This window comes from Astatotilapia calliptera, chromosome 17 (genome assembly GCF_964374335.1).
Source record: "Astatotilapia calliptera chromosome 17, fAstCal68.1, whole genome shotgun sequence".
NCBI classification, from domain to species: Eukaryota; Metazoa; Chordata; class Actinopteri; order Cichliformes; family Cichlidae; genus Astatotilapia; species Astatotilapia calliptera.
In genome coordinates this window covers 26,892,099-26,907,244 of record NC_137438.1, presented here as the reverse complement: position 1 = coordinate 26,907,244, position 15,146 = coordinate 26,892,099, and the positions used below count along the sequence as shown (strand labels likewise).

At 39.3% G+C, this 15,146-nt stretch overlaps 2 protein-coding genes across 5 annotated transcripts in view; both read right to left on the bottom strand.

The window, feature by feature from the left end:
* Positions 1-129: 129 nt before the first annotated feature.
* Positions 130-7,960, bottom strand: chpt1 (choline phosphotransferase 1). Its single transcript, XM_026146610.2, has 8 exons — positions 7,521-7,960; positions 5,423-5,570; positions 5,149-5,290; positions 4,073-4,157; positions 3,462-3,593; positions 3,221-3,379; positions 2,984-3,109; positions 130-1,815 (listed from the first exon to the last, which is right to left on the bottom strand). The coding sequence occupies exons 1-8, from the start codon at positions 7,758-7,760 to the stop codon at positions 1,699-1,701; spliced, it is 1,149 nt and encodes a 382-aa protein (XP_026002395.1). The 5' UTR covers positions 7,761-7,960; the 3' UTR covers positions 130-1,698.
* Positions 7,961-9,904: 1,944 nt separating this feature from the next.
* The window catches only part of mybpc1 (myosin binding protein C1), a 39,685-nt gene continuing 34,443 nt past the window's right edge, over positions 9,905-15,146 (bottom strand). For all 4 annotated transcript variants that reach the window (XM_026147571.2, XM_080291841.1, XM_080291842.1 and 1 more), the window contains one exon: positions 9,905-10,729. In XM_026147571.2, the coding sequence (XP_026003356.1) occupies positions 10,632-10,729 (98 nt within the window). In that variant the 3' untranslated portion in view covers positions 9,905-10,631. The remainder of the gene's footprint in view (positions 10,730-15,146) is intronic.

Below are 15,146 nucleotides of genomic sequence, written 5' to 3'. Positions count from 1 at the left end.
TCCTTAGATCAGACCAGCTCATCTGGGAAACCAAAAACTATGCTGTGTTCAAAGCCTGAGTCACTTTGCAGTATTTTTACAAGGTAGTGTTGCAGTACTTTTTTCCACCAATGACAGGAACAATCAAAATGGATGAAAAATATTTTCTTTATTACAATCTTTTCCACTCATGTCTGTTAGTAGAAAGGTGTTTCACTGCATTACAGTGCAACAAAGTGATTTTGAACCATAGTTGTACCTTTGAAATGCATAGCTCTAAAGTCCATCCATAAATAAGCTTCTCGAGACAGGAGTATAGTGTCAGAATCTAAGGGGACGACAATGGCAATTTTCAAAATAAAATAAAAAATACACGCCCTCAAATCTTTTACCGGCTCTACAGAAATGTCCCTTTTTACCCAAATGATCCTGAATGATGTTTCATTCTGATTACAACCCTTCATTGAGATTCACTACACAATTACTAATAATCCAACAAAACTTAATTAAAAAAAGAAATCGGTCACATATACATAACAATTATGCATAAATGAACATGAGTGAATAGTTAAAAAAAAAAAAAAAAAAAAAACCTTCCAGGATAGTGTTCTATTATTACTGTATCTGGTGTGATACTGAGTGGGAAAAAAATGTACAAAGCTGCTTTAAATATTCACAAGTTAAACAGTAATTACAACAAAAATATTTAAGGCATCTTCAGTTCAATTCTGTACAATCACACAAAATCATTAGCCCTTCAGGGAGAAGAACAGAGAAAGCAGAACAAGCCGAGTGTTGACGCTTCATCGGTCGACGGTGCTCCAGAGGCCGGAGAAGATGTTTTTAAGGATTGTTTTCCACGACTGCAGGATGAGATGAGTCGAAACAAAAACAAAAAACAAAAAAAACAACTGCAGTGGGGTTTGTGAGATCGGCCTAACTTTAGACACGTCATCATTTTCAGCATTAACACACGATCGTTACCCTTCGATGCAGCTCGCTGACAACCTGCCGGTCCAAATTGGAAACCTTATTGGAAATTATTTTAAGGTCTATAAGTTTATTTAAAAAAAAAGTTTCTTTAAAGCCCTAATTTGTATCAAATTCAGTCTTATTTAATTTAACAACTTAAAACAAGTCATTAAGAAAACTCTTAACAGGTATTTGATTCAGATTCAGCAGATATCAAAGAAATTTTACTTAAATTGTCACTCGTGATTGTCATATTTATGTGTTTAGTTAATTGCACAACAATCCATGAGGAACATGTCTCCATATTTAAAGCTCACTTAAATGCTTTGATATTTGCCCAAGCTAAAAAATACCTATTAAAAGATTTTTTTTTTTTTTGGTATTTTGTGTTGAATAAGCTGGAAGTGCCAAATGATGTTCAAAAAATTAAATCTAACAACATGCATTTACCTTGAAATTAAAATCTGAAAGACTTCATCAGGCAACTGGGTTTTCAAGGGAAACTTGGGTTAATTTTTCATTCAACAGATCCATGCTTGGTTGTTTTTTTTTTTTCCTTCTTTTTTTGTATCACGGTAGTTTTATCTTTCCTCTTAGTGGGTGTGAGTTTTAATCTGAAGTGGTTACTTTGTCAAGGCTGCAGTGGCTCGAGGTCGAGGGTTTCTCCTCGTCATCGTGGTCGCTGTCTGCTTTCAGGAGCGGGAAGAGATCTGCGTCCCCTCCCGCCTCCTCCCGCCGGGCAAACCGTCAGTCGCGGTGCAGCTGGCTCGGCGTTGTGATGCTAAAGACGTGGATGCGCAGGTGGGAGGCGATCTGGAGGCACACGCCCGTGCAGTAGCGTATCAAATCCACACTGGAGAGGACCTGGAGCAAAAATAATAAAGACGTACTATGTTAGGTGATATAGTAATTTCAGATGCAATACAGGTCCCTAACAGACAGCATCATTAAATGGTACCACAAAGGATGATACAAGAACAGCCACTAGATACCGCAAGGAAGTAATTTACATGGAAATCTTTAGTTTTGTAGCAGTTTCCTTTCCTCCATTTAAAAAGTAAAGCAGTTCACTGCCATACCCCGAGACACGCACAAGCTTCTGGTTGTTGAGGGCTGAAGGACTGACACACACTTTGAAAACTAAGTAACCAACTTCCTGCTTCCTGTTTATGCAATCACATATTTTCTTGTTGTCATGGATGGCTATTATTTATAAAATGATCCTAACACGCATGTTTAGATGGACAATAAGTATTGCTATAAGGAAAACCAGTAAGCCAGAATCTGTAATACCGGGATGTGATTACTGACATTAGTAATACTTTTGCCCTCCCTAGTGTGGCATGTCAGTGTCAAATGAGGAAAACGTGTTTGCACACCTACGCTGGCTCCAAATTCAAATGGTGGTTTCCCATCAGCTATTAATATATTTGTTGACTCTGAGTGAATATCAGCGCACCATCTCGGCCGTCACACTGACAAAAGATTACCATTTATAGCAGAGAACATGGCTGTAAAGTTCTTTTGAAGTGTAAAGTTTTTAAACTGTATTTATCCTTTCAAAGCTGATCAGCTGGAAACCCTGTAGGGGTTTGCAACAGCGTGTGAGATACAACACGAGTCATGGGTGTCAAAGGAAGGTTTATCACAAGTCATCTCACTTGCATTGTAGAAACTTTGTGCTCTTTGAACCACAACTATAATGATTAGATGGCAACTAGCAGAGATAAGAGTCCCACAGACAGAAATGAAAGCCGCTGTGCTTATGAGAAGTTGATTTAACTGTGTGCGTATTAGTCATCAACGCTGACAAGTCCTACAAGTATATCAAGGCACTACGCTCCAATCTTATTTCTCTATTGTTATCATTATAATGAAAAGCTCTCAACTAAATAAAGTATGCAAGGAAAATAATTTAAGGTATTAACTATATACACATATAGGTAGAAGAGCAAAGAATGTGGCTACTTAGAGGTGACAAAAAGGGTGGGGCTGCATTTTAAACAAAGACACCTGTGAGATCAGTACTAACCATGGCGATCCAGAGGACTATGTGTTCGTCAATGAAGCTGTTAAAGTACTGGTTAAGGAATAGGAGGCCAGGCCCAATAAAGGCTGGGTCTGGTAGGTATAACTCACTCTTGGTCATGTGTGCCATCTACAGAAAAGATTCAAGAAAGAAAGAAAACACAGGTTAAACACTGGGTTAAAACAGACAAAAGAAGATATGTGACAGTTCATTCAGGCAATTAAGAGAACACCAACGTACCACCAGCTTGTTGGAAATCTTGGCGATAACCATTCCAAAGGTGAGCAGGTACAAACAGGGGTGGTGCTCAAACAGGTGGCTGGATGACTTCTTGAAAATGATGAAGGCCAGTGTAAGGATGAGGCTGATGTGCAAACCGGGACTCAGCACGCTGGTGTCCTGAAGAGCAGAAACATTGATTAGTTTTTGCGCTTTACACATTTTTTTAAAATATTAAAATAATGCTGTATTTACAACTTACAGCCACAGTGGAGCCATTTTTGCCAACCCCTCCATTCAAAATGACATAGAAATAGTTGTAACAGGAGTACAGGGCTCCCCCGATGATGCCCATGACGGGGAAGGCATACAGCTTCAGTCCGATGATGGGCAACTATGGGAACACATTGAGGTCAAAATAAAGAGAAAACAAGAAGCGTTCTCCTTATAAAATAGAAAAGTGCTTATATGAAAGCTGCAGCATGCTGAGCATGATGGGAGGGCAAAGCAAATAAATAAATAAATATATCCAAATAAAACACAAACAAATGCGGGTGACATCATCAGCTTTTTGAGCCAGATCATGTCCAGTAGATGACCTGTTGCCATGGCTTTAGCTACCCATATTTACCTTCTCACTTCTCTCATGTGATGTTAAGTCAAGCCTCCAAAGGCAGCACAGAGTAAAAGTAAAACACAAATTCTATTTAAAGACTAGCATGACAACTAAAGCCTAAGAAGTGATTCAGTTAGTTTGTCTGGTGTAAAAACTAAGGAGAAAAAGGTTTGACTATACACTTGAGGTGAAATGGAAGTGTCCCTGTGTGTACACTATTTGTGCAGGCGAGTGTGAAGAAATGGATTCTCAGTTACCGTGTACTGCCAAAGGCTCACGCCTCCGAAAGCTGACATCACATACATGATTATGATGGCGAATTGCACCTCTGTGACATCAACCCTGTGCAGAACATATGAGGGAAGTGTAAGATAAGTGACAGTGCGAAGGTTTAACAACAGCATCGGTACTGCAGCATTTTTAAATGCCACTGTGTGACCGGATCCTACAATTAGATGTTCTCATAAAACAAGCCATTCAACATGGGCTGTGGGTCTTTTCTCCTCTTCCAGGGGAACACATACACCTCATACCAACTGTCAGGCATGGTGGTGTAAGGGTGATGGTTTGGGCTGGTTTGTAGCCACAGGACCTGTGATCACTGAGTGAGCCATGAACTCCTCTGTATACCAAAAGCATTAAATACAAGGCCATCTGTCCGACAGCTAAAGCTTAGGCCAAACTGGTTCATGCAACAGGACAAATATCCCAGGCACAGCAGCAAATCTAAAACAGAATGATTGATAAATAAGAGTATAAAATGTTCTAATGACGAAGTCCAGACCTCAACCTAATTGAAATGCTGCGGTGGGACCTAAAGAGAGATGTGCATAAACCAGTGCCCACAAATCTCAATGAACTAAAGCATCATTGTAAAGAAGAGTGGGCCATAATAATGTGAGAGACTGCTGAGGTCACACAGAATAAAAAAAGGGGGGAAAATAAGCTAAAGGTGGTTATACAAGCTACCGAATCATGGAGTATACTCAATTTTTCAAAGGACTGCTTAGAGCCCTAGAAACTCTCTTTTTTCCCCACGTGACTATGTGAGTTGGTAAATGCACTGAAGGATTATTTAGGCAACAGGAACCTGGACTGTTCACTAGCAACCAACTATCACATGCAAAGCAATGCATGACAAGTTAAACACTTTGCATGTGGACGGGGCTTGAACGGTCTTTGGGGTAACGTTGACCTGCCAGTGGAAGTGGCTTGCCAGGCAAATTAGCTTACTGTCTTCAAGTTATTTTATCATTCAGTGTTGCAAACTAATAACGATGACCATTTTCTTATATTAAAAGAAAAATACATTTAAAATAAATATTTGACTTACAGGCCAAAGCGGAGCGTCCCGGACACATAGGTTTGCCAGTGGGCGCAGAAAAACATAAACATCCCAATAAAACCACAGAAGAAAGTCCAGTTTGGATATTGTCCTATTCCACATGAAATGCACGTTCCCACAGCAACAAAGACTGAAAGAGAATCACCGGGGTAAGCACATTAAAGTCATGTTAATGAAATTAAAGCCAAAGCTTTGTTTACTAACATGCTACAATCAGTTTATTATAATCAAACGCAGCAGACTTCAGGGTTTAGGAGATTACCTGTGGAGACTGCATCACAGCCGTGGTCGAAGAGCTCACCAAGGGCTGAGCTGCTGTTTGTCCTCCTGGCCTGTTTCCCATCAATAGCATCCAGAGACTGGTAGATGAACAGCCCCAGAGCCGACAGGATGAAAGCCCATGATGGAGCCTGAAGCCAGGTAAGGGACGAGAGAGGGAGACTGACAGTTACACACCCATTCTTACAACACAGATAATCACCTAATTGGTCTATTTAAGCTACTTAAAATACAGATAGTTGTAGAGCTAAAGAAAATGTGGGTAACTGGTGAATATTTCAGTCATTCTCATGTAGTCACAAAGATCTTGAGTACTACCAATCAGTCTTAGAGTCCAAATCAATTGAGCTCTTATAAGACAGGCCAAATTTTAATCTGTGCAAAATCCCCCTGCAAAATCACAGGGACCAAGGGACCACTTTAGACCCACCCCACTTCCTTTGCAATCTGTCATTTATTTGTAACACCCTGGTCTAGAATCATATAATTCTTAAAAATTGCAGTTGTTGACCACATTACAAGATGGTCTCTACTAATCATATCTGTATTTCACAACTTTAATTCTTATTCATATGAGGGGGGAGGAGAGGGTTGTGTAACTTGTTGAGGTATTGGATTTTCAGAAGTTGTTTGTTTTGGATTTTATGGAGCTTTTGAATTCATACACGTGTGCACTGTTGGATTTAAATAATACTTATGTGCCATATGTGCTACATCTCTCTGAAGTGTGTAGTAGGAGGGACTCCAGCTGACTAGACCAGTTCAGCTCCTCTTTACTAGGGTGGAGGTTATGGACCATCTGGACAGTAATGCTGGCCAACATAGCATGTTTGCAAAACTACAATGTGTGTGTGTGAGAGAGAGAGAGCATTTGTGTAAGCCTGTGACTGAGAGAGAGAGAACCACACACAAAAAAAGAGTGTGTTTCAACAAAGATGAAGCACATGTCCCAAAAGCCTTGTGGACTACTTGTTTAAGTTTATCACAGCAGTAACTTGAGGGAAAACTCTGACCCATTTCCATAGGCTCCGATGAATTCCTGTGAATGTGTGTTTGTTTGCACAGCGATGGGACTTAACTCTTAACTCTCCATAAATAAAAGCGTACACTGTATGCCTCAATCAATGCATAATAACAGTAGATGAAACTGGTGGAGTCAGTGGGAGTGCATGGACTTTGACTCAGGTGCAAGGTTGTCATAGTTAGAACGAGCAAAGGCGCAAGTCTGATTAACTCACCAACCTGTGCATGAGCAGCTGGACCCACTGCTGCAGGGACAGACAGGTTTACTGTGCCCTAGGTCAACTTGCTACCTGCAAGGCACATTCTCTATAGTATTCTTAGATTACAGAATAATATAGAGGCGTTTCAAAATCAGCTTACTCATTTAAATAAGTATATTTTTGTCTGGTTAAGGGCTAGACACCCTCCCGCCCCCTTTTATATTTTAATTCTTAATTACCAATAAATGGCTGCTAAATGATTCGCCTCTTCTCTGATAGATAGTGGCCTTAAGTGAAACAATGAAACAAATTGCTGTTTTGACACAAACAGCACTGCGTCACATGAGGCCTTTCAACTTTCTAAAGTCACATGACCGCCGATATATCAGTTATTCTTGTCCACGTCGTCCCTAATACGATTAAAACCCCCTTTAAAGCGTCTCGGCTTGCTTGTGGCCATGCTTGGGTTTAAAAAAAGAGCAAAAAAGGTTTTCCTGAAAAACCTGGAGACGGACTCCAAGCTTACTTCGGCTTACACTACCAAATTTAAATTTAGCTGTTTGACAGTTACAGAACAGTCCAAAAAATACAGCGCCTGCGGCGTTAGCTAGCACCACGGCCCCATCTATAAGGTAGATATGACGTTAAAATACAAGCAGCTGTGAAGCTCAAATGTTTGCCGAATTAGTAAGTATCCCCAATGGACTCAGTAAATATAATCAATCCTATTTGTTGAGCTATCTGGGTCTTACAGGTTGCGGTGTATCTTTAGCATACGCATTTTCTAAATGGAGGACGGTCTTTTCATAGCAGAGATGGGTAGACATTTGAAACTTTAGCCCCAGTCGCTATACTCACCTCTTCTGTTGCCGTGGGACAATAATACACAAGCACCAACGTGGAGAGGACATTAACCAGCAGTCCAACAATAGTCAGTGTATTTGGTGCGATCCATGTCGGTATCTGCTGGACGAGCCAGTTCCAGTAGATCTGACACGGCGGCTCAAATAGGGATCTACCGGAGGCGCTGTATTTATGCTCCTCCAGCCGCTTTAGTTGAGCGGGTGACAACGGCTCTGGCCACAGGAAATGTGGCATTATTTTTCTGCCTCGTCACTCCTCTGAGTACCGCAAAAACTCCCTGATATTCCCGGGTGGTGTTTCAGACAGGGTTGGCCGACTCCAGGAGACAGCAGCAGCTCATCTGGTATGTCTAGGGTAGACGAGCAGCAAAGGCCATTTTCACAGCGGAACCAAGCGCTGTGGATGTCTATACGTTTCTGGCCGAGGTGCGTCTCGGCAGGAAGCGAATGTCCGGAAGGGATAACGTGGCTATCTACCGGGAAGTTTAAATGCACATAGCCTGCGCCTAAGAGTGTATAACACTGTGATAATAACCATCTGGTTGGCTCATAAACTTGCTAAAATATAAGCAAACCTAAGCACATATTGTATGACTGGCAGATGCATTTAGGCCCATAATTACCTCATTCATGTAGGTTAAGCCTTATAACTTAGAAACGATGATTCTTAAAAGTGTAGGTGGTATCATTAACATATAGAAAGTACCACACAAACATTTAAAATATCATATCATATTTGACCTGCCTTAGTGTAGCTGTTCTCCTTGTGCTTCTTGCTCACTTTGTTAGTTCTAAACTAAAAGCTAAAGTTAGATAAAAAAAAATGTTAAATTTATTTAATTTAGTTAATAGTTAATTTTAGAAGAAAAAACACCTGGAATCATGTTGTTCTTTTAAAGATTAACTAATGTAAATTTAAAAGAAAAAATAAGGTAAACATGAGTTGTGTTTTTACTAAGCTTTGAAAAGTGTGGATTTGTAAATAGATCGCACATCAAATGATAAAAACAATCAGAAATATTAGCCTACATTCTCTAGGTCTGTTTATGGTACTTGGGCTAATAATCATAGTTTCTAAGTTATTAACTCAAGGGTTTAATTTGCTGCATTAGAGGGATTTGATTCTTTATGTTCACAGAGATTGGATTGTTTACATGACTATAACTGACTATAACAGGTGTAACAAATACCTGTGTCATACCTATACTCTTAATTTGAAGAATACCTCCTGTAGCTGTTTATGATATGTTTGGGTTCACAATAAATGAATCTCCTAATAAATTTCCCTTGCATTTGGTTGTTGGATCTAAGTTTGTTTATTAAAATTATTAACAAAAATATTGATCTCTCTCTCTCTATATATATATTTATATATCAAGTGAGCCTTTTCTTCCCAGTTAGTCACACCTTGGCATTTGTTTACATTTTCCCTGTGTCAACGTCACATGTCTTAGTCTGGGTCTTCATTACTTCCTGTTTTTAATTTACTTCGACTCCCTTGTCTCATATGCATTATGGCGAGTTTGCTTTCCCTCGTTTCATTAGTTAGATTCTAATCAGCTGTGTTCCCCAGGTGTCTCCACTGGGGAAAGGTATATACAGGTTTTAGAACAACATATGCTCCCATCTAGACAGTTTTTCTTTTCAGAAAAGGTCTTGGATTTTCAGCAAGACAATGCTAAACCACATACTGCATCTAAGACAATAGCAGAGCTTTGTAGTAGACGAGAGCAGGTGCTGAACCGGCCTACAGACATTTGGAGCATAATGAAATGAAAAATACAACAGAAAAGACCCAGGCCTGCCTTTATCAGACATGCATGGGAATAAATTCTCTCCCAAAACTCCAGCAACTGTTTTCTTCAGTGTTCAGACTGTTCTTAAAAACAGAGGGTGAAACATAGCCCTGTCCCAGCTTTTTAAGATTTGTTTTGCCATAAAAATGGGTGTTTGGTTTTTTTCGTCTTCAGATGGCACATTTTCTCAGTTTCAATATTTTATGTTTTCTATATTCTATTGTGAATAAACTATGGTTTTATGAGATTTGCCATTAAAAAAATGGGTTATTCTGTGTCAATACCTGTGTCAATACTCTGTGTCAACTTTTGAGCACCACAGTAGGTCTCCTTTAACTACCCCCCTGTTTATATGGTCAAGTCAGTATATTCAAACATAAGACCTTCCATATGTCAGAACATATTTTCCAGATCTCACATACATGACTCATTCCATAAACCCTCATGCTATTTCTGGTTTGCAAAATAAATAAATATGACTAAAATGAATTAATGAGGTCAATTACACAGTGAATCTGTCACAGACTAGAAAAGAAGATTAATTCCTACAACACAAGAGTACAGAAATCAACAACAGACATACTATTTTTTAAAGTGTCTTTTATTGTTGTCCACAGGTTGTAATTACAAAGGTAAAGGCATGCACACATGTTTTAACCCCAATCAAACCTCAGTCCAGTATGAATCCAAGAATTCAAAAGTTTAATGACATGTATGGACTTTGTGTAAATCTCTCTATTGTCTTACTAACTCAACAGAAAAAGTGAAATGTTAATGTGATTCATATCAGAAAAGTGAAAACATTCATTTGTCCAACATTACTCAAGTCTGTTCTCACTTTTCTTGCCACGTATTAGTTCACTGACACCCTTTAAACATCAAACTAAATCTTTCAGAGCCCAGAAGTAATCAGCCACCTTCAAAAAGCACTCCTGACAAAAATCCACATGAAAATACTCTAGCTGTGTGTCACTGGTTGTGCACCATGAGCTTGTTTTTTTCACACTACAATTCCTTATTAAAGCTAGAACCAAAACACTGCCAACATGCATCTGAGCTGAGTCTTTCAAACATAACAGAGTGATAAAGAAGATGAACTGGCTTTTTTTTTTTTTCTCATGGTAACTAGCTCCAAAGCTGCACACAGCATACCACACCGGACTGGTATACCCTCCCTCACACCCACCCACCTGTCCCATCTTCCCTCCATCCACCTGCAGGCTGCTGACCTCAGCAGTTGAGAGAACAGGGTAACTAGTGGCATCAGATGTTTGCAAGCCAAAAATGTCTTATTGCACTGTGCTCAGTTTTTACTTCTCTTGCTCAACAACCTTCGACTCGGTCATATACTTGTCAATCAGATGTAGGGGCACTCCACGTTGCATGAGTTCATAGAAGGTGAAGCCTCCTAAGGGACAGGGAGAAAAACTCTCTTAGAATATTGCTGTGAGGCACAGAGACATATGTTGAGAGTGAAAAATAGAGAGGGGAAGATGAAGGAGAAAAGCTGAAGAGCAATAGGGTGAGCAGAGAAAAGCAAATAAAACTCAATGGAGAGAACCACAAGCTCTAAAGAGGGAAAGAGGGTGCTCAGGATGGCTTCTGAATGCAATGCCAACCCAGTTTGTCCCAGTTCCATAGTATACACTGTCTTTGTATGTCTTTCTGCACAGTATACAAGAGTTTAAAGGCATGCTATCATTACAGTAGCAATAAAAGGATACTGCATTCTGATAATGATCACTAAACACAAAATACAGGTGATTGGAATTTCATCCATTTATTTGGTAATTTGTAGTGAAGAAAATTATTAATTAGAGCAAATGTGGACTATGCATGACTTTTAGTACATGCAGTTTTAAATGATATGATCTGTGACACAAGATGCAAAGTCACTGACTTCACCTAGGTGTACAAAATTTGATCTAAAAGTTTTCTCCCAAATGCTCAACACCACTTGTAAAATATTACATGAAAGTCTGGCTCCCTGGAAGCAAAATAAAAAGAAAATACAGGTGGCTCAAGACTTTTGCACAGCACTGTATGTGACATAAAATAGGGACAAGCACAATAGTTCTGCACACTCAAATACAGCACTGAAAATTGAGACGAGTATTTTGTCACTTTCACCATGTGAACGCAGCGTAAACCCTGCATATTTGCTCAGTATTAGCGCATAGTATGGAACTGGGCCACAGCATACAGGCACAAGCACAGCTGATTCCACAACATGTTTCAATTCAGGTCTGCAATCTTTGCAAAAAAAAAAAAAAATGAATAATGTCTCCAGTCATCTGCAACAAGCAAAAACCTACAAAATACAGTATATATAATTTCTGCTGCGTTTATGCATACACCACTCATCAGGCAGGTCCAAACATAAAATATAGTTTAGTATGTTTTCTTTGGTGTTTGATGTTGTTCAGCCACAGTCAATGCCTTCATAGCATAGAGCTTCTCAGTCCCTTCAGATGATGCACTTGATATCTCAACAAAGGTTAGAAGATTTGCAAACCTTTTACTCACCTAATTTCTGCTACAGGTTACAAAACAGAGAGTCTCACAATATCACGCCAACAATAAATTCAAATACTCAAAACGGAGCTTTTAAAGTCAGCCAGGTACAGCAATCCAGGTTTAGAAAAAACCTGGCAAAAGCCATCATGCAAATGTGACATGTTCTGTTGGTTCTCCTCTCAAGGGGAAGAACGACTGCCAGAGACCCACAAGCTGAGAAAAGCGAGGTTGCACAGGCTTGAAGACGCATAATGAATGACATAAGCTTCATATGCCAAAACCATATGAAAGCTTACCTTATATGAGAACATATATTCACAATTCTTGAGTTTGGACTAGGAGGGAGAAGAGAAGAGAAGAGGGGTTAAAATGTTTACATGGAGTTATATGCGCACCAGGGAAAACAGCTGAGTTATTACTGAACTCTTTTATATGAGGAGTTAACCGTGGAGCATAAAGAAGACACTGGAATCTGTGGAGCATATTTTAAGATGGAAACACTGAATAATACAAACACAAAAATATCATATGTTACATATGTTATTGCCTCCTGTGGTGTGACTGGTGCTGAGGTGGTGTGCTGTGATGATGAAGAGGATGGCTGGATGGACTGGACTGAATAGAGAGAGGTGTGACAACACAAGGGATAAACGTCTGCATGTTGTGGTGATGGAAAAGTGTCACCAGATATTATGTACACTGGACACACATGAAATGATTATTATTTATATATTCTCTCAAAATGGAATCCATAGACCAGTTGCACCAGGTGTTCGTAAGTTTAAGTGTAGTTAGTCAATAAGTGCAGATTTACACATCACTTTATCAAAGTGGATTGCACAAAACAAAATAAATCTTATGTAGGAAAAACGGATAAAGCTGACGTCTGACATGACACCCTTAACTTTAAAATGTTATACCAATGATGGTAAATGACCCAGCTGCTTGGCTTGCATAGTGTTGGCAATAAATTAGCAGTTATTGGCAAATAGCACATTTGCCTACAAAGGTCCTTAGTTCAGCCCCAGGCACAGAAGGAGACATAATGCACTTTGGGGTTGTATCAGGAAAAGCAATTCATGTATAATATCTGCCAAATTAAACATACTGTGGATATCCTTTGTGGATAAGGGAGCAGCTGAAAGTGTCAATTTGGAAACCTTCACCAATCTGTGACTGTTTGTAAGCAGGTGTTGGGAAACGGCCTTCAGTCCTTATAAAGTCAATGGGAAAACGGCTCTTTAACTTGACCTGTGAAAACACTTTCCCGTTTGAAATGAACCACTAAGTCTCAGTGATTCATTTTAATCATATTAAATGAATGAATGAAAAATTATTTCAAGTTTGTAAGTCTTGGTCATGCAGAGTTTATCCAGGTTATGCTCATTGGCTAAAAAACTTGTGACTGACCAGTTTTTATGTAATGCGTGTGTGGTTTCACAGTCAGATCCACCCCACCTCATCACATCTGGTTTCTAAACACCGAGATTGTGACTCTGAAAAACACAAGGCTTCACATATTACCAGTGTTGGTCAAGTTACTTGAAAAAAGTAATCAGTAACTAATTACTGATTACTTCCCCAAAACAGTAATCCCGTTACTTTACTAATTACTTATTTTCAAAAGTAATTAATTACTTAGTTACTTAGTTACTTTTTAAAAACACGATTTACAACCTGAGTAGGTGATAAAGCGATAGATCTTTCAGCCCAATTCTACTTTTCTGCATAATCCATCATACAAAATGTAATCAAATGGAAAAGTCTCTTTTTAAAACTTGTTTTATTAGTTTTAACCTTTTAACTTTATGCATCAAGCAAAACATTTAATTATATGCAACATTCTCTAACTTGAAGAAATTAGTTTAACATTTAAACCTATTTTCTACACATTCCAGCACATAAAATAAAATATTTTTTTTTGTGTTTACACTCAGTCTTTCAAATAGATGCAAGTAAAACACAGCAGGAAATAAATAACATCAAAGACTAGCGGTCCTGGTGCTCTATTTTCACCTGTAAAGCAGGAGTGGCGTAGGCGGAGGTTTACCCTGGTGCAGGTGTGCCGCAGCGGTCAGTGTAAGAATCCACGAGGTTCTTTGTGAATTTCCCATTACATCGTTGCGCACTCGGTGCTTGCTTGGAAGTTTAGGGGTTTTTTTCGCTTTAAAAAGAAGTTTTCTTCCCACGCACAACGGACACTAATGTTTTTGTCACTTTTTATGGAATCAAACTCAAAGTAAGGTCAGTACTTCCACGCTTTAAACGCTGCACGCTCATACTCTCTCCCGCACTCGATATATGATCCATTGTTGATCTGCACACAGCTGTTGTCACGAACGTTGCACTCGCTTACGTCACTGTCATGGGACATTCTCGCAAAAAATCACGGTTTTAGTAACGCAGTAACGCAGCGTTCCTACGGGAAAGTAACGGTAATCTAATTACCGTTTTTGCAATAGTAATCCCTTACTTTACTTGTTACCTGAAAAAAGTAATCAGATTACAGTAACGCGTTACTGCCCATCTCTGCATATTACTATGTGTCTTTCTACTTATAAGGTGCCTTTCTATTAAGATGAGCATTTAAAGAACTTCGAGTTTGACTGTAAGTGTCATTCATCCAATAATGATCCGCTCGACCTCCTGAGCCACATGCTGCCCTAAAACAGCAACTACCATCCAGATGGAACAGGGGAATAGGATTAACATGACACAAGGGAAGACAGGAGGACAAGACGGGTGAATATACAGTAGAAACATATAAAGCAAGACAAGACTGACACAAACTGGGAACACAAAAGGGAACTGACTAAATAAACCTGAGGTCATATGGAACTAAACCTAAGAACTGACTGTATGAATAAGAAAGCAAGAAAGATCCTAATAAAAACATTAGAAGATAAAAAAAACTGGTAAGAATCCAAAGTGTTTTCCCCTTTTCAGGCATTGCGACCATGTAGTTTGTCTTTTACATCGTTGAGCTCTCCCAGACACCATGCATGACCAACTTACACATTGCTCAAGTCTAACACATTTCATAAGTTTTAATTGTGCAATCCAACTTTGTAAATCACCAGGAACAAGTTGCTAGGAGCTTGATGAAGACTTTACCATGAATTTACGAATAGCTGGTGCAACCCAGTACAGATACTTACATGTCCACCGCCTATATCGTCCCTTTGCTGAACTGCACGCACAGTTCAAACACTAGCGTACCCAGGTCGAGTTGGTTTCCCAAAGGCTCTCTGCCTCTGTACGTTCAGTGATGATTGTGATCATAAATGCGTTAATAGCTTCTGTTTGCA

Bases quoted from the DNA above. Each gene is read 5' to 3' on its own strand.
- chpt1 (XM_026146610.2), bottom strand. From the start codon at position 7,760: ATGCCACATTTCCTGTGGCCAGAGCCGTTGTCACCCGCTCAACTAAAG. The intron at 3,594-4,072 runs GTAACTGAGAAT...GTGTTCCCATAG, and splicing joins TGAGCCTTTGGCAGTACACG to TTGCCCATCATCGGACTGAA. The intron at 3,380-3,461 runs GTAAGTTGTAAA...TCTGCTCTTCAG, and splicing joins AAAATGGCTCCACTGTGGCT to GACACCAGCGTGCTGAGTCC.